The following is a 22405-nucleotide window of genomic DNA, read 5'->3' on the forward strand; positions in this document are numbered from 1 at the left end:
CGGGCGAGGGGTATATATAGGCACCTCATTGGTCCTGGTTCGTGGCATGAACCGGGAGTAAAGGGGGCGCATTGGTCCCGGTTCGTGGCCTTTGGTCCCGGTTCGTGGCACCAACCGGGACTAAAGGGGGGGCATTGGTCCCGGTTGGTGCCACTAACCGGTACCCATGCCCCCCTTTAGTCCCGGTTGGTGCCACCAACCGGGACCAAAGGACATGTGCTGCCCGCGTCGCGGCCAAAGTTTAGTCCCACCTCGCTAGTTGAGAGAGCTCGAGAGTGGTTTATAAGCGCTGCTGCGCCCACCCTCTCGAGCTCCTCTCAACTGCAGGCTTTCAGGCCTAACCGTACACTGTGTGCCTGTGGGGCCTACTGGGCCTTCTGCGGGCCTGAATCCTGGCCCATGGATGGGTTTCAAGTCGTATTCAGGCCGTGGTGGCCCAGTAGGTGGCATAATTTTTTTTCCCTATTTTTTGTTTTCTCTTTTGCTTTATTTATTTTGTTTTGTTTCTACTTACAACAAAAAAATTATTTATTTTATTCCATTTTGTTTCTAATTACTTATGTATTTTACTTTATTTATTTTATTTTTATTTATTTTACTGCTGCTATTTTTATTTATTTTACTGCTGCTATTTTTATTTATTTTATTAAGGTTTATTTATTTTATTTACTATAGTTTATTTTATTTTATTTTATTAAGGTTTATTTATTTTTATTTATTTTATTAATGTTTATTTATTTTATTTACTATAAAAAAATGAACATAGATGCGCCTATAGAGAAAATTCAACCTAAATTCATAATAAATTTCTATGAAATTCAAAGAAATTTACTCTGAATTTAGGTCAAATTCCCTGTATAAGGGCATCTATTTTCACTTTGAGAGGAGCTCAACAAGGCAGAGAGGGACGGGCTTATAAACCGGTGTGAGCGCCCTTCGGTTGGCGAGGTGGGACTAAACTCTGACCGCAACTAGGACCAACCCTTTAGTCCCGGTTTGTGGCATGAACCGGGACTAAAGGGTGAGCCTCTGGTCCCGGTTCAAGCCACCAACCGGGACCAATGGTGGTGGGCCAGGAGCGAGGCCCATTGGTCCCGGTTTGTCCCACCAACCGGGACCAAAGGGGCCAGACGAACTGGGACCAATGCCCCCACGAGGCCTGGCAGGCCCCTGGCCGCATGAACCGGGACCAATGCTCACATTAGTCCCGGTTCGTGACTGAACCGAGACTAATGTGAATATTGCCCTGTGACCAAAGCCTAGTTTTCTACTAGTGTAAAGGGCATCGCACCCTTTAGTCCCGGTTCGTGTCTCAAACCGGGACTAAAGGGCTCATTTGAAACGGGACTAATGCCTTTAGCCGCACGAACCGGGACCAATGCTCACATTAGTCCCGGTTCGTGACTGAACCGGGCCTAATGGGCTTATCTGGCCCGAACGAAAGCCCTGTTTTCTACTAGTGGGTCTTCCTTAACTTTTGGACAAAGAAAATTCGATTTTTTGCGCGAAAAACGCATTTCTTTTTGTTTTTCCTTGCGCGCGAGTCACGGTTTTGCTTTCGCGAGAGTCATGGCCGTGCCTCTCGGAAGCGAAAAAATGCGTTTTTTGTTTTTTCCTTCCGTGGGAGGCACGGTTTTGCTTCTGCGAGAGGCACGGTTTTGCTTTCGCGAGAGTCAGGGTCGTGCCTCTCGGAAACGGAAAAAAATGCGTTTTATTTATTTTTTCCTTTCGCGGGAGATACGGTTTTGCTTCCGTGAGAGGCACAACCTTGCCTCTTGGAAACGAAAAAAAACGCGTTTTCTATTTTTTTCCTTCCGAGGGAGGCACGGTTTTGCTTCCGCGAGAATCATGGTTGTGCTTTCACGAGAGGCACGACCGTGCTTCTCAGAAACGAAAAAAAACATGTTTTCTGTTTTTTTTCCGTGAGAGGCACAGTTTTGCTTCCGCGAGAGGCACGGACGTGCCTCCTCGGAAACGAAAAAACACGTTTTCTCTTCTTTTTTTCTGCGAGAGGCACGGGCGTGCCTCTTTCGAAAAGGGAAAAACCCGTTTTTTGTCCGGTTCTTTTTGTTAATTTTTTTCATCAAAACATATCAATATGGGATCTAGTTTTCAAGATCTCGATGCGAGGAATCCAACAGTGAAAACGGTTTGAGATTTGGACGCACAGTTTAAGAGATAAAACTTTTTGAATAAATGGATCTAGAAAAAAGGGAAAACTCCCACATGCAGCGCGCCACTTGTCGCAACCTATGGAGGTGGGAGTGATCTTTTTAATGAGTGCTCCTAAATTAGTGATTTCGACAAATCACCCCTCCTTGATCGTTCGCTGGTGGGGGGTGGGGGAAGGGCGAATCCAATTGACCCAAAGGCCCAGTTTAGAGCTTTATTTTTTAAATGCCATGGGAATTATTTTTTCTTCTAAAAACAGAGAAAAACATAAAAATCTAAAATTTCCATGAATATGAAAATAATAATAAATTTCATGCTACTTTGTAAAAATGCCATTTTAATTTAATAAAATGCCATGAATAGTGTTTTGCTTTATTCGGTCCATTGTGCAAAAATCTTTTAAAAATGCCATGTCAGTGAAAAATAAATTGCCATTCCAATAAAAATAAATTCACATCCTCTTACTAATAAAAAATGTGATCCTCTTGATAGTAAAAATGCCATGCCAATCATAATAAAAATGTCAGGCTCTCAATAATAAAATTCCAACCTATTAATAATAAAATTGTCATCCTCCTAATAATAAATATGTCATGCTCTTAGTCATAAAAATGCCATGCTCTTAATCATAAAATTGCCATCCTCTTTACAATAAAAAGAATCCCATGTTAGTAATTATTAAAAAACCATGCTCTTAGTAATAAAACTTCCATCCTTTTAATAATTAAAATGCCATGCTCTTAGTAATAAAACTGCCATGTGAGAAAGTAAAATTATTGTAACGTAATAAGAAAGCCATGGAGGGCATGTTATAATAAACCTGCACATGGCAAGTTTAGAAAAAAATCCATTTAAAAATAGGAATATTCTGTTCATTCAAAACTGAAAAATCATGGGTTTTCACATTTTTTAATTGCAAAATCATTTTTAAGGCAGTCGCAAAAAAATCATTTTGAAGGAATTTAGCTTCAAACAAAGAAAAACAAGTTTAGTACATTCGTTCACAAAACATGCTACAACTCAACTGTTAAGCGTCCAGCGCCTCTTCAGCGACCGGGGTACTGTTCGATGGGGTTGGCTGATTTTCGTTTGGTTTTAGACTTTTAGTACATAAAACATTCTTAGCTAGTCTAAGATCACATGAAAAGAGACCGAATACAAACTTGCCAGAATAATACTCCCTCCGTTTCAAAATACTTGACTTTCATTTGTCCAAAAATGGATGTACCTATATACTAAAACATGTCTAGATACATCTATATTTTGATAAATGGAAGACATGTATTGTGAAACGGAGCAAATAGAAACACAGGCCCCCGCAAAAAAAAAACACAGAAAAGACATTGCACGAGAATCACAAAACGAATAGGGCCTAGTAGCATTGGAGTGCACGTCCGTTTCTTAAACGAATAGGTCCATCGTAACATAACAATTAAATATACAACAGAAGATAACGGCTGCACCAACAAGAATGTGCTTCTGCTATTTCATGTGAAGATATCTCTGATCCGGCGACGTCAGAGGCTTTAGCTATTCGTGAAGCCATGGCTCTAGCCAAGGAGCGAGATGGTCATCGCATAGGACTGCAAGGAAGCGATCCTCATGACTGCTAGTATTTGGAGGAAGGCAAGGAAGTATCATCAAAAAAATCCTCATGACTGCTAGTGAGTTACTGTACTGCTCCTTCTTCTTCGAAGGTCAGGAGTCAAACAAAGAGGCACATAGCCTCGCCAAGTTCGCTCTTAATGTAGATGTTGGTAGACATATCTGGCTTAATTAGCCATCAGATAGTCAGTGCATTGTAATGAACTGTCATATTGATCAATAAAGTCTGAGCCTGTTTTGCCTAAAAAAACAAGAATGTGCTCTTCCAGCCTTCAAAATGTGCACAACACTCAATTGCAAGTTCTTTTACACAAAAATTGCTAACAAAACAGGTGCAATTTCTGGCTTCAAAGTATACAAACAATAAAAATGTTACACATTTCTAATTCCAAAATTACACCAAATATTTTACATGTATGCCTACACCCATTTGCCATTCTGCCACACCCATCTGTACATTTATAAACCTAAAAGTGTACATCAACACTTCCATATAGTTTCTTGAATCAAACTAGCCAAACTGCACATTTCTTAAGAAAAAATAAATTAAGCCAGTTTAGATTTCAGAAAGTGCAACTATCCATATTCGCATGTTTTTACTCCTAAAGTTACAGGATTTTACAATGAGCAAACTAATAAAGTTACAGGATTTTACAATGAGCAAACTAAAAAATTCTACTAACTACTCGAAGCTCTTTCAAATGCAAAGACATAACTTCTTTGGTTTTAGACTTTTAGTAAATAAAGCATTCTAGTCTAAGACTCCTCACGTGAAAAGAGACCGAATACAACCTTGACAGAATAATGCTCCCTCTGTATCAAAATACAAGACATTTTTTGACACTATGATAGTATCAAAAAGCATCTTATATTTTGATACGGAGGGAGTAGGTACAGATAGAAACACACAGAAGAGATTGCACGGGAATCACAGCACAAATAATAAAGATTGAAGGGTTCGTGACCTAAGCACACCAGCATAGCATAAGCCGGAGTTGGGATTATTTTGTCTAATTTGTATACAACAATCCTTTACTTATCTTGTTTCTACTAGGATTATATCCAAAAAGCACGCACGTCAAAATCCTTGACATCGCTGGGTGTGAGGTAGGATCGACCAGGCCAGTACGGCGCATAGCGGGTTGTGAGGTATGACCGACTAGACCAGAGCGGCGCGGCCACGAGCTCGCCGTTCCTGTTGTACCTGATGCGGCACATGGTCACGCGGAGCAGGCAGTCGTCGCCGTCGCCGTCGGCTTTGGAGCGGCTGGAGCTGACACCCTTGCGCAGGGCCCGCTCGACCAGGCAAAACGTGCCTCTGCCACCGGTGTGGAGGAGCACAGCACGCCCCGTACTCTTAAGCTTGGGCTCCAGGAACGTCAGCTTCTCTGCGGCAAGACTCCAGCGAGGCACCGGCGGCGGGCAGACTCCGTCAACCAGCTTCTCCCTTTCCACCTCTTCATCCTCCTCCTCGCCTTCATCCTCCTCTTCATCGGTCCCTTCATCCTCCTCCTCTTCCTCCTCCTTCCTGAGGTCCGGGACGTCATAGGAGCAGAGGTGCTCGTGCTCGTCGTTGCGGTAGCCTTGGCCGTCGCGGGCGGCGTGGGTCTTCCCGACCCACGCGCCCAGGTCACTGTCGTAGTGCGCCTGGCCTTCGAACGGAAGGTACCAGGTGCCGTACTGCGTCCAGCACTCCCACTCGCTCTGCGTGTCCAGCGCGAAGGTCCCCAGCTGCCGCACGCTCCACCGCTCTGGATCCTTCTTCTCAGCCTCTTGCTCCGGGTCCTCCTCCACGAAGCTGGTGCGGTAGTCGCCGGAGCGGCGCCTGACGGAGACGAAGATGGTGCGCCCGTCCGGGTGCAAAGCGCACGCCGACACGTAGCTGTCCTTGTAGGGGGTGAAGGGCTCTGTGGGGCCGCGGCCGACCTCCCAGTGGGGCACGGCATACTCGTCCAGGTTGAGCATGCTGCTGCTCTTGGAATCCAAGGTGTACAGATTGTTGCCTGCGGCCACGGCGTGGTGGCAGCAACCATCTCCGTGCGGGGGGTCTCTGTTGCCGGTGCGCAGCGTCGCCGTCTCCGTGTCATACACGAGGGTTAGGCCGTCGCCGTCGTCTGTGGTGACGACCACGTTGCTGCCCAGGGCGTGGAAGCCTGGGTTTGTGCCGATCGAGCGGGAGTCGAAGCGGAGGATCGGATCGGGGAGGCGCCGCGGCTCCACGCCTCCGTCGTCGCCGCCGCCAACCAGCTCCACCGAGCTGATCTTATGCAGGGAGAAGCCGTGCTTCCAGTCATCCAGAACCACATACAGATGCCGCCGCCGCCGCTCCTGTTTCGCGCCGCAGCTGTTGCACAAGTGCGGCCCTGTTCCGGCGGGCACCGGCGGTGATTTACCGGCGTCCGCCGAGGCGTATGCACGTGATGTACCGCCCAGTACAAGGGAGTGCCGGTGTGCGGATGCAGGGCGCCGGAGACGGGAGAGAAGCGCAAGCGGCGGCAGAGATCGAGCGAGCCACATTGTGTGCGTGTGTAGCTCGCTAGGGTTCTGGGTGAGGTTCGTTTCGGTTTATTATCCTGTTTTATTAAGGGTAAATGGCCTATATGTTAGCCCAGCTTTGTTTACGTAGTAATCTTGGCCCAAAAGTACGTACTGCCTCAATTAGTTAAACTTTGATCATAAATTAGACCAACCAAATGATATCATAAATTACACTAACCAAATGCACCTAAAAAGGAACATTAGACCAACCAAATTTAGATTATAGTAATATATGAAAACATTTATACCATTCGATTCGTATTAAAAGAAGTTGTAATAATATATAATTTTGAAGTCACAAAACTATACACTATAGGTCTAATTTGTTGGAATGGAGGGACAATGTAAAGTCATGAATTCATGATTTGGACCTGGTCCATATCATCTAGACTCCAAGGTTTAGCAAAACTACGTCACTTAATTTTTCAAAAGTTACAGAAAAAAATCATGCATAAAAAAAAATAGAAGTCCACTTTACAACACCGAACTATTCCGTTTGTCAAATTTGACCTAAACAATTTCAGCCACTTTTGGTCAAAACATTTCTAGCAATAAAAGTATCTAGAAAATCTTGACATAATTCTATAAAATCAAGACTAATATAATGGTCATTTTGTGAAACATTCAAATGTTTATGCCAAACAAATTTAAAAATACCACAAAATTACAATTTCAGACCTTTTTTGGCAAAAAAAATTCAAAAAATGTAAGTATTGTAAAAATTTGGATACAATTCTCTAAAAATCAAGAATAGATACTGATAACGTTATGCAAGTTTGTGATATTTTGCCTGGACAGATTTTAAAAACCTGTCAAGAAAAAGAACTATCCAGAAAAATTGAAATAACTTTTGTGAACTAAAGGATAATATATTGATCATATTGCGAAAGTTTTAGATGTTTTGGTCACAAAGATTTTAAAATATCCTAAAATTATAATTTTTTCTATCCTTTTTATTAACTTTTTTCTGTCCTAGTTTAGTCCATGTGCTGACGCCGTTGCTGATTGGGATGCTGACTAGGTGGTCAATGGGTCATAATCCGACATGCTCACCAAAATCAGGGCCAGAATTTTTTTTCCGGAGTCCGGCGTTGATTCGTAGCCGGTTTTAGAGTTGAGGCTTCATTCTTTGACAAACCGAATAGTTGAGGGTTTTAAGTTGACTTCTCTATAGAATAGATAATATAACACATAAAACATCAAGTAGGTTGCAAAATTCCCTCTACAAAACTATTGCCGGTTATTTCCCAACGAAGATCAAGCCGTGGAACCTAGTCTATAATTTGAACAAATTAAAAAAAATATTCGACATAATAATAGCTAAAATTATGTGAAAATTTGGCCAGAAACTGTATTACATACATGAGCAGTTATTCACATATTTTGAAAGGATGTGGGACTTACACATCTTAGTGACCCTGCTAAGTCTGTACATATTAGCACATGGCCTGTGTAACTTCCCAACGAGGAAGCCTAACAAGAAATGAGATTCATAACGTAGACTAATTTTTGTTTAGCGATAACAACCTAGACTAAAGTTCTTCAAAAAAGACAAACCCAACTAGCTCGACTAGCTCACCCCGAAAAAGACTAGGTCAACTACGTGAAACTATTGATTACGATTGTGTGAGTAACACTTAATGGTACACGAGATGTTGCAATGTGTCTCGAATTGGGGTGTTTACTTACGTGAAAATAGTATACAATTTTCTTTACTAGGCACATAGACAATTAGAGAAATTCGACTAAAATTCAGACACACAATTATGTGGAAAAAATATAGATTACGAATGTGTGGGTAACACTTTGCTAGCAACTGCTAATTAAATGGGAGATAATCACTTTGAATAAATTGTTTCTTGGCTATAGATAGTAACGAGGTAACTGTATTCCATGGACGCCGTACATTTTTCTTGGCTATAGATAGTAACGAGGTAACTGTATTCCATGGACGCCGTCCATGAATGCCTGCCCATGCGTCATCTATGTATTTTTCTATCATCCATGCATACAAAGTTACAAACACACGCTCTCAATCAGCTCACCCCTAGGCCGTATCGGAGCCGCCGGGTTTGATTGCTGCCTAGTTCTTGCAGCACAAGCGTGACACATATATAAAAATCTGACACTCCCCACCGCTTCTGGCATGTACACACACTTGCACCAGCCAGTGGCCAACCGAGCTGTGTACGATGAGAACGCTCGCGGTTGTGTCCGTGCTAGCCACGGCGGCCATGGCCATCGCCTGCGCGCACGCCGCACAGTGCGGTTCACAGGCCGGCCGGGCGACCTGCCCGAACTGCCTCTGCTGCAGCCGCTTCGGCTGGTGCGGCTCTACCCTAGAGTACTGTGGCGACGGCTGCCAGAGCCAGTGCTCTGGCTGCGGCACGCCCGACCCCTCTGGTGGTGGCGTTTCCTCCATCATCTCCCGCTCACTCTTTGACCGGATGCTGCTGCACCGCAACAACGGGGCGTGCCAAGCTAAGGGATTCTACACCTACGACGCCTTCCTAGCGGCCGCGGCCGCCTTTCCAGGGTTCGGCACCACAAGCAGCACCGCCACCCGAAAGCGTGAGGTGGCCGCCTTCCTAGCACAGACCTCCCATGAGACCACCGGCGGGTGGGCTACAGCCCCAAACGGGCCCTACGCGTGGGGCTATTGCTTCAAACAGGAGCGCGCTAAGTCCAACTACTGCACCCCAAGCGTGATATGGCCATGTGCCCCTGGAAGACGCTACTATGGCCGAGGGCCCATCCAGCTCTCTCACAACTATAACTATGGGCCGGCGGGCCGCGGCATCGGGGCTGACCTGCTAGGCAACCCGGGCTTGGTGGCCACAGACTCGACCGTGTCATTCAAGACGGCAATTTGGTTCTGGATGACAGCGCAGCCACCCAAGCCCTCGAGCCACGCGGTCATAACGGGCCACTGGAATCCTTCAGCAGCGGACCGGGTTGCGGGGCGAGTGCCTGGCTTCGATGTGATCACCAACATCGTCAACGGCGGGAAGGAGTGCGGGCATGGGTATGATAAGCGTGTTTCTGACCGGATCGGGTTTTACAAGCGCTACTGCCACATCCTTGGCGTCACCCACGGTGACAGCCTTGACTGCTACAACCAGGAGCATTTTCCTATAAATTTTTCTTGAGATATTTATTTATTACTCCCTTCATCCTAAAATAAGTATTAGCTATTTTTTCTTGAGATATTTATTTATTACTTCCCCCATCCTAAAATAAGTATAGCTGATTTAGTACAACTATACTAAATCAGCTACATTTATTTTAGGACGGAGGGGGTATAAAAGATTTAGAAATATAATCCTAAAACAAGATATTTCAACGGCCAGGCGCGATACACACACCATTGTGGGTTACTCGGTGTGCGCCATGGGTCTATAGTTTCCAATGCAAATGATTAGGCCCGGCTTCCTCTTCCGTGCATGATGTCATCAAGCCCACTGTTTTACGAGCGACGCCGTAGCGCTCCTCCACGCCAGGCGTCACACTGAGCATGCTAAGAGCATGCCATCGCATGCAGCCATACCGCACATTGCGACTTTGGCCTTAGACTCGCCCAACTTCGTTTTTAGGTAGCGCCGGTCTACTCGCACAGCTTGGCGAGCTTGTTAACCCTTCTTTTTGACCCCATCGGTACTCTTGCGGCATGACTGGTTACTCATTCTTTTTTTTTTACTTCTTACACGTGTGGCCCAATGGAGGGCTGAAACACGGCATGGACTAAGTTCTGCAGTTTGTTTTGTAGCCTGCCACATATCGCTGTTGAAATTCATGTCTGCTGCTTGGTTACCTTCAACCGTGGCATGAGGGTGAGCAGATGGAAACCATAAGTGTTTGGCTGTGTGCAATGGGATGTTCTCCTTACCCCTTCAAATTCGGCGAGCTTACCACCTCCATTTTACACAACAACCTTAAAGAGTATACAATTTTTTTTTACTAGGACACGTAGACAGTTAGAGAAATTCGACTAAAATTCAGACATACAATTATGTGGAAAAAATATAGATTATGAATGTGTGGGTAACACTTTGCTAGCTACCGCTAATTAAATGGAAGATAATCACTTTGCATAAATTGTTTCTTGGCTATAGATAGTAACGAGGTAACTGTATTCCATGTTTTAATAATGATCAGTTGCAGCCCAACTAATTTAGTAATCTTGGGCCAAAACTATGTAAAGTCATTACTTGAACCCTGAACGAAATTACAATTTCAGGGCCTTTTTTGGGCAAATTTTATCATAATAAACAAAGTATCTACAAATTTTGAAACAATTATGTAAAGTTAGAATAATATACTGGTAATTCTAGGAATATTTGAGATAATCCGCTCATGCCCATTTTTCCTACAACAGTAAAGTTTTCGGCCAGTAGAATTTGCATATGATCTCGGATGGAGATGACCCCAAAAATAAATTTATCCGCTTCGACGAGAACAACTTTCATGCTGAACGTTTTTTGATTCAAGGTAGTATTGAGGGTATTTTGGTCAGTTTGTATCTTTTGAAGCAGAGAAAACTCTGAATATTTGCCCGGATGTGCAGGTTCCAAGCCGGATGATTGCTGGGATGTCCGGGTTCCAACCCAAAACATTTGGCCACAACTTTCTACCTACTATCGTCTTCCTGGATAATACTCTGGACGTCCGGGCCAAGGCCGGACGTCAGGTCATATGCTACTGCAGCGCATAGTTTTGACCGTGTCTTCTGCATACATCCTTGGATGAAGACAATCCAAACGTCAAAATCTTCTGTTTTGACGATACAAAGATTATTCATGTTAAAATCTTTTCATTTGAGGTCATTTTAATTGCGTTTATGCCATGCCATAATCTTGTGTCAACAAGTGGTTCGCTAATATTGTCACAACTTCTCCATAGGAGCTTCGTTTTGGACCACCTTTATATCTATTTTGGTCTTCTCAGAAAGGGCCATCCAATGGTGACTTCCAGTCATAAGTTCAACTAGCACATATGCCCATGTGTTGCAACGGGAGAGAAAGAGATAATTGACGTGTCCACTGAAATATCAGTCAATACGGCCCAACGGCATCCAGATTGTGCCCGTCCATGGCAGAGAGGCGCACGCTGAGGCCTAGCAGACATTCATATCAGTAGTACATTAAGAAGCATGCTACACATACAATATTTTTGGTATGGTTTTTGTATGACTATTCTGATCTTCAAGAGCCTAATTTAAAAAAAACAATCATACCAAGGCATTATTTGTAGTTGAAGCAATGTTTGGAATTCACACCAAGTCGTGAGAAAAATCTCAATAAAAGGATTCTATTAAATGAGTTTTAGGCCATCTCTGCATACACTTGAAGATTAATAACAAAATTGTCTACATATGAGCGAAACGACCATAATTCATTGCATGCAACTTGATGCTCACATAGCGCTTCTCACCTTTCTGTTTGTGTTATTTCTGTTGCACATAACGGTCACACACTGCGCAACAACACATATAAGCGTACCCCTCCTACATCCCTTGGTATTAGTTTCTTTTCATTATTGCATTGCATGCATGCCATGCCCTTAGTATTAATACCAATTCCTTTGCATTATTCTCTCCTTCATATTTTTGTTGAATCTTCCGTTCCTTTTTTATCCCCACTGGTCACACATTTTATTCTCTCCTTCCTTTGTTACTCCTATATGCCCATTGAAACCGATCATTCATACTCGGTCCGATTCTTATAGGCCCTCCTAAAATACTTCATATATGTAGAGGTTATATTCTGTGTGAGCATTTTCCAAAATACACCATAGCATTAATTAGTTTAATTAAGGTTATGCCCTAAACAGAATTTTAAAGTGGTTAACAGGAACAAATAATAGTACAGTTGGAAACTACGCACTTTTCTGATCAAATTACATATACAAATCTATACCTATACTAATTACAGACTCTCAAGAAATTACCATGTTAATCAGAAATTAGGAGCCGTTAATCTGGTGGGACCGAATTATTACGGTGTAGATTGATCCTTATAATCTTGAGGAAAAAAAACTTCTGATAGGGCCCATAATCCTTTCACGATTGTTGAAGAAAAAACCACGCACTCTTTTTTTTCTCATGATGAAGTCCAGGAAACTACAACCATCTCAATTCTATCTATTCATCTCTTCTACTCCCAGTTTAAAGGAAAGATAACAACATCCTCAAGACAATCTGGCTGCAGGAAATTCTACAACCGTAGCTCTCTCTCTCTCTCCTCCCGTAGAAAACAAATCCATCTACTTCCCCTCAAATAAATCAAGCAAGTTGTCTCATGGATGATGGATCACGTGTGTTCAAGGAGTTCATTGCATCAAAATTAATTTCTCTGCAGTGGTTGCTCTCTCTCCTCCCAGATAATAAAGCAAATCCATCTACTCCCCCTCAAACTAAAGCAAGAAATTTGGGGCATGAACCCCATATGTTGAAGGAGTTCACTGCATGAATATTATTTAACTCATCTTGATCAGGTTCGTTCTCTCACACAATTATTTCATGATTTGTTTTCTTTCCTGTTTACCCGTGAATCGACCCGATCTTTTCACTTGAATTCGGATTCAATTCGATTACTTCTACCAGGAGATTTGAACCGCTGATCAGTTTTTTTCTGTAACTCATGCCATAGCTATGGGTATTTGTTTTGTAGATGTGTCATACAATTGATCAAAGAAGGTGTAAGAGCGTGCTACGAGTTAAAAATCAGCATGGCCTGCAACCACAAGAAGGAGGCCACCGTGCATGTTCCTCTCAAGCAGCAGCAGCTTGACTATGTCATCTGTGACATAATGAGGACGAGATGGACCCCTATCTGTACGTACGCCTTACTCCTCTCAGCACAATAGAATAAACTTTTGCATCACAGCCTTTCCTCTGGCGAGTTCCAATCGTGCCTCTTCAGTCTTAGCCGCCGCCGTTCTCCTCTTTCCTCAGCAGCGCCATCAGGGTCTACATCAAAGTGTTTACCCTACGGACTGTCCACATCACATATCTGGATCCATCCATCCATCAATGCCGTAAGATTTACTTTAGCCTTCTTTCTATATGCCATGGATTCATCATTGCTGCGCCGAATTATACATGTGTCAGCCCCAATGCAGACAGTTAGGTGCAGCCGCCTAGCTGACTTGAGCATATATTGTTGCCCTTGGCGATTACTCACAGCCGAGGATCAAGCTAGGCCTACTATTACTTGACGGCTGCACATCTTGCATAGGTACGTGCAAGACTAGATACAAGGATTAGTTGATAGCTGGTGCTTTAGTCAGCTCCAACACGCACATGCACATGAATACAAGCCGGCTGTGCAATCTAGAAGATCGATTAATTCCGCTGTAAAGAAGGAGCATCAGCAGGGAATGCGTAGGGCAACCAAGCGACTGTTTGCTATGTTGATTCTATAAATTCTCCCGCAATTTCTCTCCTTTTGGTTATTTTGTTTGTCCTAAATACCACATTAGATTTACTGTTATGTTCTATTCAATCAACAGAGATTTGGATAATAAATTTGCAACAATGTTAAAGTAAGATATTAATTCTTTATGGGAACTCTCTTTAGGTTATAAAGTATTTTATTTCAGCAGTTTAGCACTGACTTCGTCTAAATAAATAAACCATTTCAAACAAGTATTTTACTTTCCTATTTTTTTACATAAGTGCATCGCTGACGATAGCATGAATTGGTTTTCTTTTCTCATGCTGCATTGAGAAATTTGTAGTTTCAAACCACTCTAAGAATGTTCAGATGGCTCAACAACCCTGTGCCTTCTTGCCAACTAGCATCTACTGACTATTACTCTACTTGGTTTTCTTCGTCTGACCTTTTACTCGCTTTTTCATCACTTATGCAGATGAACTAGACGAGTCTGCGCCAATAACTTAAGATGCAAGAATACAACAAATTGGGACTGATTTACTAATAAGCATGTGATTAAAATGTTTTCAAGTTATTCCTTGATTTTGATAAAATATGTGAAATGTTTTCTGAAGTCTTATGATGATCAAATAGCTGCTTATAAATTATGTTTGTTTTGCATCTTGGAGATTGATGCCATGCAAACCATTTTATGGTTCTATACCATTTATATGATAAAAACATTGTTGTATTTTCCTACCTAATCATGTTAAGTAAAACAAAAGGGAACTAAGTTAAGTCTCTTGCATGAAATTGGAGAGTGCAAGAGTTCACATAAAAGTGAGATTATGGAACTATGGATGAGAATGCATTTTACTCTGACATTTTTAGCATCATATGTAAGTATGTGATGTGGTATACGCCCAAAGTTGGATAATTGTTTTTAATTCCATCTATGTCTTTTGTACTTCACCGAGTTAACCAATCTCAGACATTTTGCTATATGGTAAGCTAATGTTTAATTATTTCATTACTAATATTATATAGGTGAATTTCTGAAAATCAAATATTTTAATATGTAGAATTTTTTGCGAGGAAATACGTAGATATTTGTGTATTATTAATACTCCCTCCATTCCCTTATACAAGGCCACAAACTCATATTACAGATACCAAGATAAAATTTAATGACTCATTTGCAAGTCAATTTTTCTTTTCGTTCACCGGGATCATTAATACACCACAAGCATGCAACGAATGAATGGGAAGGAAGTGGTTGTGTGTCATTATGACTACATGCATGTAAGTATTAAAAAGTTGCTAGTACGAGGAAACATCATTAAATTTTGCCTCGATTACTGTTGGTGGCCTTGTATTGATGCAAAATGTATTTTTGATAGTGGCCTTGTATAAGGGAATGGAGGGAGTACCTTCACGTGTTCTGAAAATGTCTAGCCCGTGTGGATGCACGGGTGGACGACTAGTTATTTTAATCTGAGTCACGGTTGCAAAGTTATAGCATGATCATGTTTGACATAGTCTCTACAAATAATAAATCCAATGATCTAAACAGGTTGGAAATAGAGCGAACTGGGCCTACTGTAGCTGAACACGGAATACTAACCACCGCCTAGGCGCGCGAGGCAGTGGATACGAAAGTTGGGCGGAATCCCAGCATAAAAAGGGCACTTAATGTTGGACCGTTGTTTACTTAAAGAAAAGAACATGGGCTATTTGATAAAGTGTATGACAGACGTCGGACGGGTAGAAGCACTCCATACTTTACTAGTAGATAGGTATAGATATAGATTCATCGTGCTATAGTTTCAAACTTCTCTTTACAATTGTTGCCACTTTTAAGAGTCAACAATCGGTTGTGGAGCGAAACCAAAGGCGGCTGTCTAGGAGCCAGAGGTGACAACACAGCGATTTGGGCAGCGGCAGCGGCAGCGGGAAGGTGCACGAATCCTTAGATGTCCTTCCCCCTAGCGCCAAAATTCCTACGTTCCCTCTGCCAATGTGTGGTGATTTTCGTAAAGCTGTCTAAAAATTATGCCGATGGCGAGTGGAATAGCGAATATGCTAAACCTACTTTTAGTGGAACAAACTTTATGCGGGCTGTTATTATGGAGTTCAGGCCAATATAGCAACTCTTCTAGACTTGCTCTAATGCGGGTGAACAGCACAAGTTCGTGCGCAGCTAGCCAACTGATTGATCCTCGGCTCTCTCAACAGAAAAAGGATGATGAATTTTAAAAGGAAACAGGAGGATTGTATTCCATGGAAGTCCGTCCTTGAATGCCCTGCGTCATCTATAGACTATATATCAACGTAAATTCCACATGCATGCATACAAGCAAACGCTCTCGATCAAGTCACCAAACATGGCTAGCTGTTTGTTGCCGTACTCGGAACTAAGCCGCCAAGAAGGAAGGCAGTGAGGAGGAGACAAATCTGCTACCTAGTTGTTGCAGCGCAAAACATATATAAAGACATGCACTCCCCACCACTTCTGGCGCGCGCACACACACAACTACTTACAGGTCTAACTGTAACTCTATAGTTGCACCAGCCAGCGGCCAACTGTGCTTTGCCTCAAAAATAAACTGAGTTGTGCTGAGTTGCCACGTCATACGATGAGAGCGCTCGAGGTGGTGGTCGTGCTAGCCATGGCGGCCATGGCCATCGGCACCGTGCACGCTGCACAGTGCGGCTCCCAGGCTGGCGGGGCGACCTGCCCCAACTGCCTCTGCTGCAGCCGCTATGGCTGGTGCGGCTCCACCTCGGAATACTGCGGTGACGGCTGCCAGAGCCAGTGCTCTGGCTGCGGCGGCGGTGCCACGCCCGTCACACCCAATCCCATTGGCGGTGGCGTGTCCTCCATTATCTCCCGCTCCCTCTTCAACCAAATGCTACTCCACCGTAATGACCCAGGATGCCATGCCAGGGGCTTCTATACCTATGACGCCTTCGTCACAGCCGCCGCCGCCTTTCCTGGCTTCGGCACCACAGGCGACACCGCCACCCGAAAGCGCGAGGTGGCCGCCTTCCTAGCGCAAACCTCTCATGAGACCACTGGCGAGTGGGCCACAGCCCCGAACGGGCCCTATGCATGGGGCTACTGCTTCAAGCAGGAGCAGAACCCCACCTCGAACTACTGCACCCCAAGCACGCAGTGGCCATGTGCGCCCGGAAAGAGCTATTATGGCCGTGGGCCCATCCAACTATCTCACAACTACAACTACGGGCAAGCAGGCCGGGCCATCGGGGCCGACCTATTGGGCAACCCAAACTTGGTGGCCACAAACCCGACCGTGTCATTCAAAACTGCCATCTGGTTTTGGATGATGGCGCAACTGCCCAAGCCCTCGAGCCATGCAGTGATCACGGGACAATGGAAACCTTCGGCGACAGACCGGGCCGCGGGGCGGGTGCCTGGGTTTGGCGTGATCACCAACATTGTCAACGGCGGGATTGAGTGCGGCCACGGGTATGATAATCGTGTTGCTGACCGAATTGGGTTCTACAAACGCTACTGCAACATCTTCGGTATCGGCTATGGTGGCAACCTCGACTGCTACAAGCAGAGCCCCTTCGCTTAATAATCATCTATATATGTACTTGTGTAATTTTTTTACTTTTCATCTCCGCACATGTAATTTATACTCCCTCCGTCCCAAAATTCTTGTCTTGGATTTGTCTACATACGGATGTATCAAGTCACGTTTTAGTATTAGATTCATCCGTATCTACACAAATCTAAGACAAGAATTTTGGGACGGAGGGAGTACCTAATAATAATAAAGGATGGTGCATTTCTTCGAATTTTGTGGTCCGCTCAACATATATAATTATTTTCACTAAGGTGCCACTAAAATTCTGTAAGTTTTTGTGCTTCATTCATTTTTGTGCCTACCAAATAAAAAATATTTTGTCCGGAGAGTTGAACGAGCGACCTCCATCGCGCGTAGCCCATACGTTGCCACAAGAAAGGACTACATGATGTTTTCATGTATAGAAGGTTACATTATTCCTAGGTAAGCCAGCAACATCCCCTTCTCAAGCATACTCCCTCCGTTCCTAAATATTGTATAAGTCTTTCTAGAGATTTCAATTGAAACTACATACATATTAAAATGAGCTCTAAAATATGTCTATATACATTTGTATGTATTTTTTTGAAATCTCTAAAAGACTTATATTTAGGAACGGAGGAAGTATGAGCCAAGCCCAATAAAACGTGGAAAGAAGCCCACCATGTTTGTCACCTCATACTGATTCTGTAATTTTTAGATAGCAGACTGTCTTCCACCTCCGCAGAGCCCCACCTATGTGCCAACCTCCCAGTGGGGCACGCCCTACTCATCGAAGTTGAGCATGTAGCCGTCGGAATCGAATGTGTGCAGATTGTTGGCAGTGGCCATGGCGTGGTGGCAACCTGTCTGTTGTGGCGATTCCTTGGTCGTGGTGTGCAGCGCCGCTGTCTCTGTGTCGTATGTGAGGGTCAGGTCGTCGTCCTTGGTCGTGACGTCGATGTTGCTGCCCAGGGCATGGAAGCCTCGGCTTGAGCCGATCGTGCGGGAGCCGAATCGGAGGACTGGATCCGGGAGGCGCCGCAGCTCCACGTCAACGTCGTCACCGTTGCCGGCCGCTGGGTCATATGCACGTGATGTACTACCCAGCACAAGGGACACCCAGCACAAGGGACTGCCGGTGTGCGGATGCAGGCTGCCGGAGACGGGAGAAAAGCGGTGGCAAAGATCGAGCGAGCCACATTGTGTTGTGTGCAAGCGTACCTAGGGTTTTGGGAGAGGTTCATTTGGGTTATCTTGTTTTATTTTATTTTATTTTTGAGATTTTATCCTGTTTTATTAATGATCAGTCTTTTACCACTATGAATGACAAGTTGCCTATAATATGTGTTAGCCCAACTAATTTAGAATCTTGGGCCAAAACTATGTAAAGTCATGATATGGATCCTGAAATTAAAATTTCAGGACCTTTTTCAGCCAAATTCTATACAAAAAAATAAAGTATCCTGAAAATTTGGAAACAATTATGTAAAATTGAGAATAATATACTCATAATTCTAGGAAAATTTGAGATATTTTCCAAACAGATTTAAAAATAACCCGAATTACAATTGCATACTCCCTTTTCTGTGAAATGTTGTCCAAAAAGGGAAGTGTCAAGAACATTTTGAAATAGTTTTCTAGACTCAAGACTAATATAATGATCATTAAAGTTTCAGATGCTTTCCCCAAAAATACTTTCAGATGTTAGCATCCCAATCAGCTGCCCTATTTTAGTACATGTGCTGACGTCGCAGCTAATTGGGATGCTAACATGACGGTCAGTGGGTCAAATCTGACATATGCTAGCCAAAACCAGGGTCAGGGGAGAGGGGAGTCAAATCTTTGCCAAGTTTCAAAGTTGAGAGTTGATTCTTAGCCAGTTTTGAGTTAAGGGTTAATTTTAGACAAACCAAATAGTTCAAGGTTGTGAAGTAGACTTCTCTCTATAGAAAATTGTTCATTAAAATTTAGAACATGATCCAGGTTCCAAAACCCCTCGACAATACTATTGTCGGTTATCTCCTCACATAGATCAAGCCTCTGGATTATAGTCTAAAATTCGAACAAACTACAAACTAGATCTGACTTAATAATAGCTATAATGTTGATTAAAGTTATTTGAAACTTTTGCCATAAACTATATTACTAAGCTCTTCTCAACATGACTACATACACGGCCAGTACTCAACATATTAAGAAAGTAAGCGACTTACACATCCCGGTGATCTTACTAATTAAGAGTGGACATATTAGCCCAAAGCCTATGTTACTTCTCAACAAGACAGCCCAACAAGGTAGCAGATACATGGCTGGAACCTAGACTAAAGTTCATTCAAAATGACCAACTTGACAAGCTCGACTAGCTCAGCCTAAAAAACAAGACTAGCTCGATTAGTTAAAGCTATTGATTATGAATGTGTGAGTAACACTTATTGGTAAACAAGATGTTGCAATGTGATTCAGATTGGGGTGTTCACTTTGGCAACAACATATATACAAAAAGATTACTTGGGATCGAAACATTTATAAAAATCAACTAGCACAAATGCATGTGCTTACAACGGGGGAAAATAATCATACTGCCCTGGCAGAGTGGGACTGGCTTTATTGTTTAAAATTTGTTATAAATTTGTTTTTGTTGGTGACAGGAAATAAGGTGTTATAGGCACCCTTTAAGTGAAGAATTAAAGGTATCTCTCTTATGTGACCATGTACTGCACCAGAAGTTCACATGTCTTTACAAAAAAAATTAGAGTACTAGTGCTTGATGAGCCCAAACGACCCGAATGTTGAATGTATTGACGAATCAAAGAAAAAATCGAAACGCTATCCAGTGTTAAAACAGTATCTCAGTGCTGGTCAACAAACGTGGTTTATTTATTTATTTATTTACACGATCCACCTCCAGGGCTCCAACTAAAGGCAAGAAACGTGATTTATTTATTTCTACAATGAACCTGTATGCAAGTTTAGAATGTGAATCTGAGGAACTGGAAGAAAAGTTCAGCGAGGAGGCAACAAAGTTACTGCAATAAATGGTGACAACTGGATTTAAAGCAACTTGCACATTGCTTAGGTCGCATAAGATCCTATTGCCCCTGTCGGCCACCAAATACATACAGAAAAATAGCATAAAGGGGCTTTCGTGGCGGCTGATTTTTAATCTACGCTCGCATCGTTGCTTGTGTTTTTACCTCGTTATTCTTCAAAGTTTATCAAGATAAATTTTTTGAGATAACTGCTCCAGCCACATTTAATCCTTCTTTTAATTTAAATTACTTTTTTTACATGTGCCCAATCTTTTCTTCATCCAATTTATTGATTCACATCTTTGTTTATTGATTCTCGAGGAGCCTCCTTGTTTTTGGAGGCAACTCACGGAAGCATTTAAATTGACGAGAATTTGTGTAAGAGGCGAGATGAAATTATCTCACTCAATCATATTTTTTGGCCCAAAAAAGGCGGTGGGGGGGACGGACGGACCGAGCCCAAACGAAAGCTAGTTCTTATGACTAGGCAGCCAGGCTTTTTTGGGGCAAGCTTGAAGGACAAGCGAGCAGCTCAATTTTCTAGCAACGTGTAGGTGCGACGACGGACGCACGAAAAATAAGGACACCTCGGATAAAAAATATAATATAGATAAATGGATCAAAAAGTCGGAGAAATGCACCTCTCTTTATTAGTAGCTATAGATTTCTGGAATTTTTATAACAAAAAATAACTTTTGTAGAAAAGTACACAAGTACATATATGGAGCTGACTATTAAGCAAAGGGCCTCTGTTTGTAGCAGTCCAGGTTGTCACCGTAGCTGATACCAAAGATTTTGCAGTAGCGTTTGTAAAATCCGATTCGGTCCTGAACACGTTCATCATACCCGTGAAAGCACTCCATCCCGCCATTGATGATGTTGGTGATCACGCCGAACCCAGGCACTCGCCCTGCAGCACGGTCCGTCGCCGACGGGTTCCATTGTCCTGTGATCACTGCATGGCTCGAAGGCTTGGGCGGTTGCTCCGTCATCCAGAACCACATTGCCGTCTCAAACGACACGGTTGGGTTCACGACCACCAAGTTCGGGTTGCCCAACAGGTCGGCCCCAATGGCCCGGCCTGCCTGCCCGTAGTTGTAGTTGTGAGTTAGCTGGATGGGCCCGCGGCCATAGTAGAGCCTTCCAGGGGCGCATGGCCACTGCTCGCTTGGGGTGCAGTAGCTGGAGGTGGTGCGATCGTGCTTGTAGCAGTAGCCCCATGTGTAGGGCCCATTCGGGGCTGTGGGCCACCCGCCAGTGGTCTCATGGGAGGTCTGCGCTAGGAAGGCAGCTATCTCGCGCTTCCGGATGGCGATGCTACCAGTGGTGCCAAAGCCAGGGAAGGCAGTGGCGGCAGCGATGAAGGCATCATAGGTGTAGAAGCCCTTGGCCTGGCATGCTGGGTCATTACGGTGGAGGAGAATTTGGTTAAAAAGGGAGGGCGAGACGATGGAGGACACACCACCGAAGGGGTAGGGCGTGACAGGCGTGCTACCGCAGCCAGAGCAATGGCTCTGGCAACCATCGCCGCAGTATTCCGGTGTGGAGCCACACCAGCCAAACTGGCTGCAGCAGAGGCAGTTTGGGCAGGTCGCCCCGCCAGCCTGCGAGCCGCACTGTGCAGCGCGTGCACATGCGATAGCCATGGCCGCCGTGGCTAGCATGGCTACCACCGCGAGCGCTCTCATCGTATGACGTGGCAACTGTAGTGTTGCACTTGCAGTTGTAATGGTGTTTCTGTGACAGAAACCATGGGGAGTGCATGTATTTATATACCTTTCTCGCTGAAAGAACTAGGTAGCAGATTTGTTTCCTCCTCACTGAAATAAAAAAACATTTTTTTGCGGGAGGCTTTGATCAAACTTGGCGGCTTAGATCCGAGTACAGCAGGAAACAGCTAGCCATGTTTGGTGACTTGATCGAGAGCGTTTGCTTGTCTGCATGCATGTGGAATTTACGTTGATACATATAGATGACGCAGGGCATTCATCATTTATCATCATTTTTCTCTTGGCAGAACCGAGGATCAGTCAGTTGGCTAGCTGTGCAAGAATCTGCGCTGTCCACCCGCGTTAGAGCAATACTAGCTAATCGGCCTGAACTCTATATTTAC

The 22405-nt window shown here is 43.7% G+C and overlaps 3 protein-coding genes across 5 annotated transcripts; 2 read left to right on the top strand and 1 right to left on the bottom strand.

Moving 5' to 3' along the window:
* The first annotated feature begins 8507 nt into the window (after positions 1-8507).
* Positions 8508-9501, top strand: LOC123164255 (basic endochitinase A-like). The gene has a single exon (XM_044581667.1). It carries the CDS (start codon positions 8508-8510, stop codon positions 9462-9464), a length of 957 nt encoding a protein of 318 aa, XP_044437602.1. The 3' UTR covers positions 9465-9501.
* Positions 9502-16324: 6823 nt separating this feature from the next.
* LOC123164254 (26 kDa endochitinase 1-like) lies at positions 16325-17290 on the top strand. Of its 2 annotated transcripts, XM_044581666.1 has the most exons (2): positions 16325-16386; positions 16555-17290. In XM_044581666.1, the coding sequence occupies exons 1-2, from the start codon at positions 16325-16327 to the stop codon at positions 17288-17290; spliced, it is 798 nt and encodes a 265-aa protein (XP_044437601.1). The 2 variants fall into 2 exon arrangements, with proteins under 2 accessions (XP_044437601.1, XP_044437600.1); XM_044581665.1 differs by having other exon boundaries at positions 16325-17290.
* A 3736-nt stretch (positions 17291-21026) lies between these two features.
* LOC123169318 (26 kDa endochitinase 1-like) lies at positions 21027-21980 on the bottom strand. Of its 2 annotated transcripts, XM_044587157.1 has the most exons (2): positions 21494-21980; positions 21027-21367 (listed from the first exon to the last, which is right to left on the bottom strand). In XM_044587157.1, the coding sequence occupies exons 1-2, from the start codon at positions 21978-21980 to the stop codon at positions 21027-21029; spliced, it is 828 nt and encodes a 275-aa protein (XP_044443092.1). The 2 variants fall into 2 exon arrangements, with proteins under 2 accessions (XP_044443092.1, XP_044443091.1); XM_044587156.1 differs by having other exon boundaries at positions 21027-21980.
* Positions 21981-22405: the final 425 nt, after the last annotated feature.

The sequence above is a fragment of the Triticum aestivum genome, chromosome 7D (assembly GCF_018294505.1).
Source record: "Triticum aestivum cultivar Chinese Spring chromosome 7D, IWGSC CS RefSeq v2.1, whole genome shotgun sequence".
Taxonomy (NCBI): Eukaryota; Viridiplantae; Streptophyta; class Magnoliopsida; order Poales; family Poaceae; genus Triticum; species Triticum aestivum.

Excerpts from the sequence above, each read along its gene's own strand:
- LOC123164255 (XM_044581667.1), top strand. The coding sequence starts at position 8,508 with ATGAGAACGCTCGCGGTTGTGTCCGTGCTAGCCACGGCGGCCATGGCC.
- LOC123169318 (XM_044587156.1), bottom strand. The coding sequence starts at position 21,980 with ATGAGAGCGCTCGCGGTGGTAGCCATGCTAGCCACGGCGGCCATGGCT.
- LOC123164254 (XM_044581665.1), top strand. The coding sequence starts at position 16,325 with ATGAGAGCGCTCGAGGTGGTGGTCGTGCTAGCCATGGCGGCCATGGCC.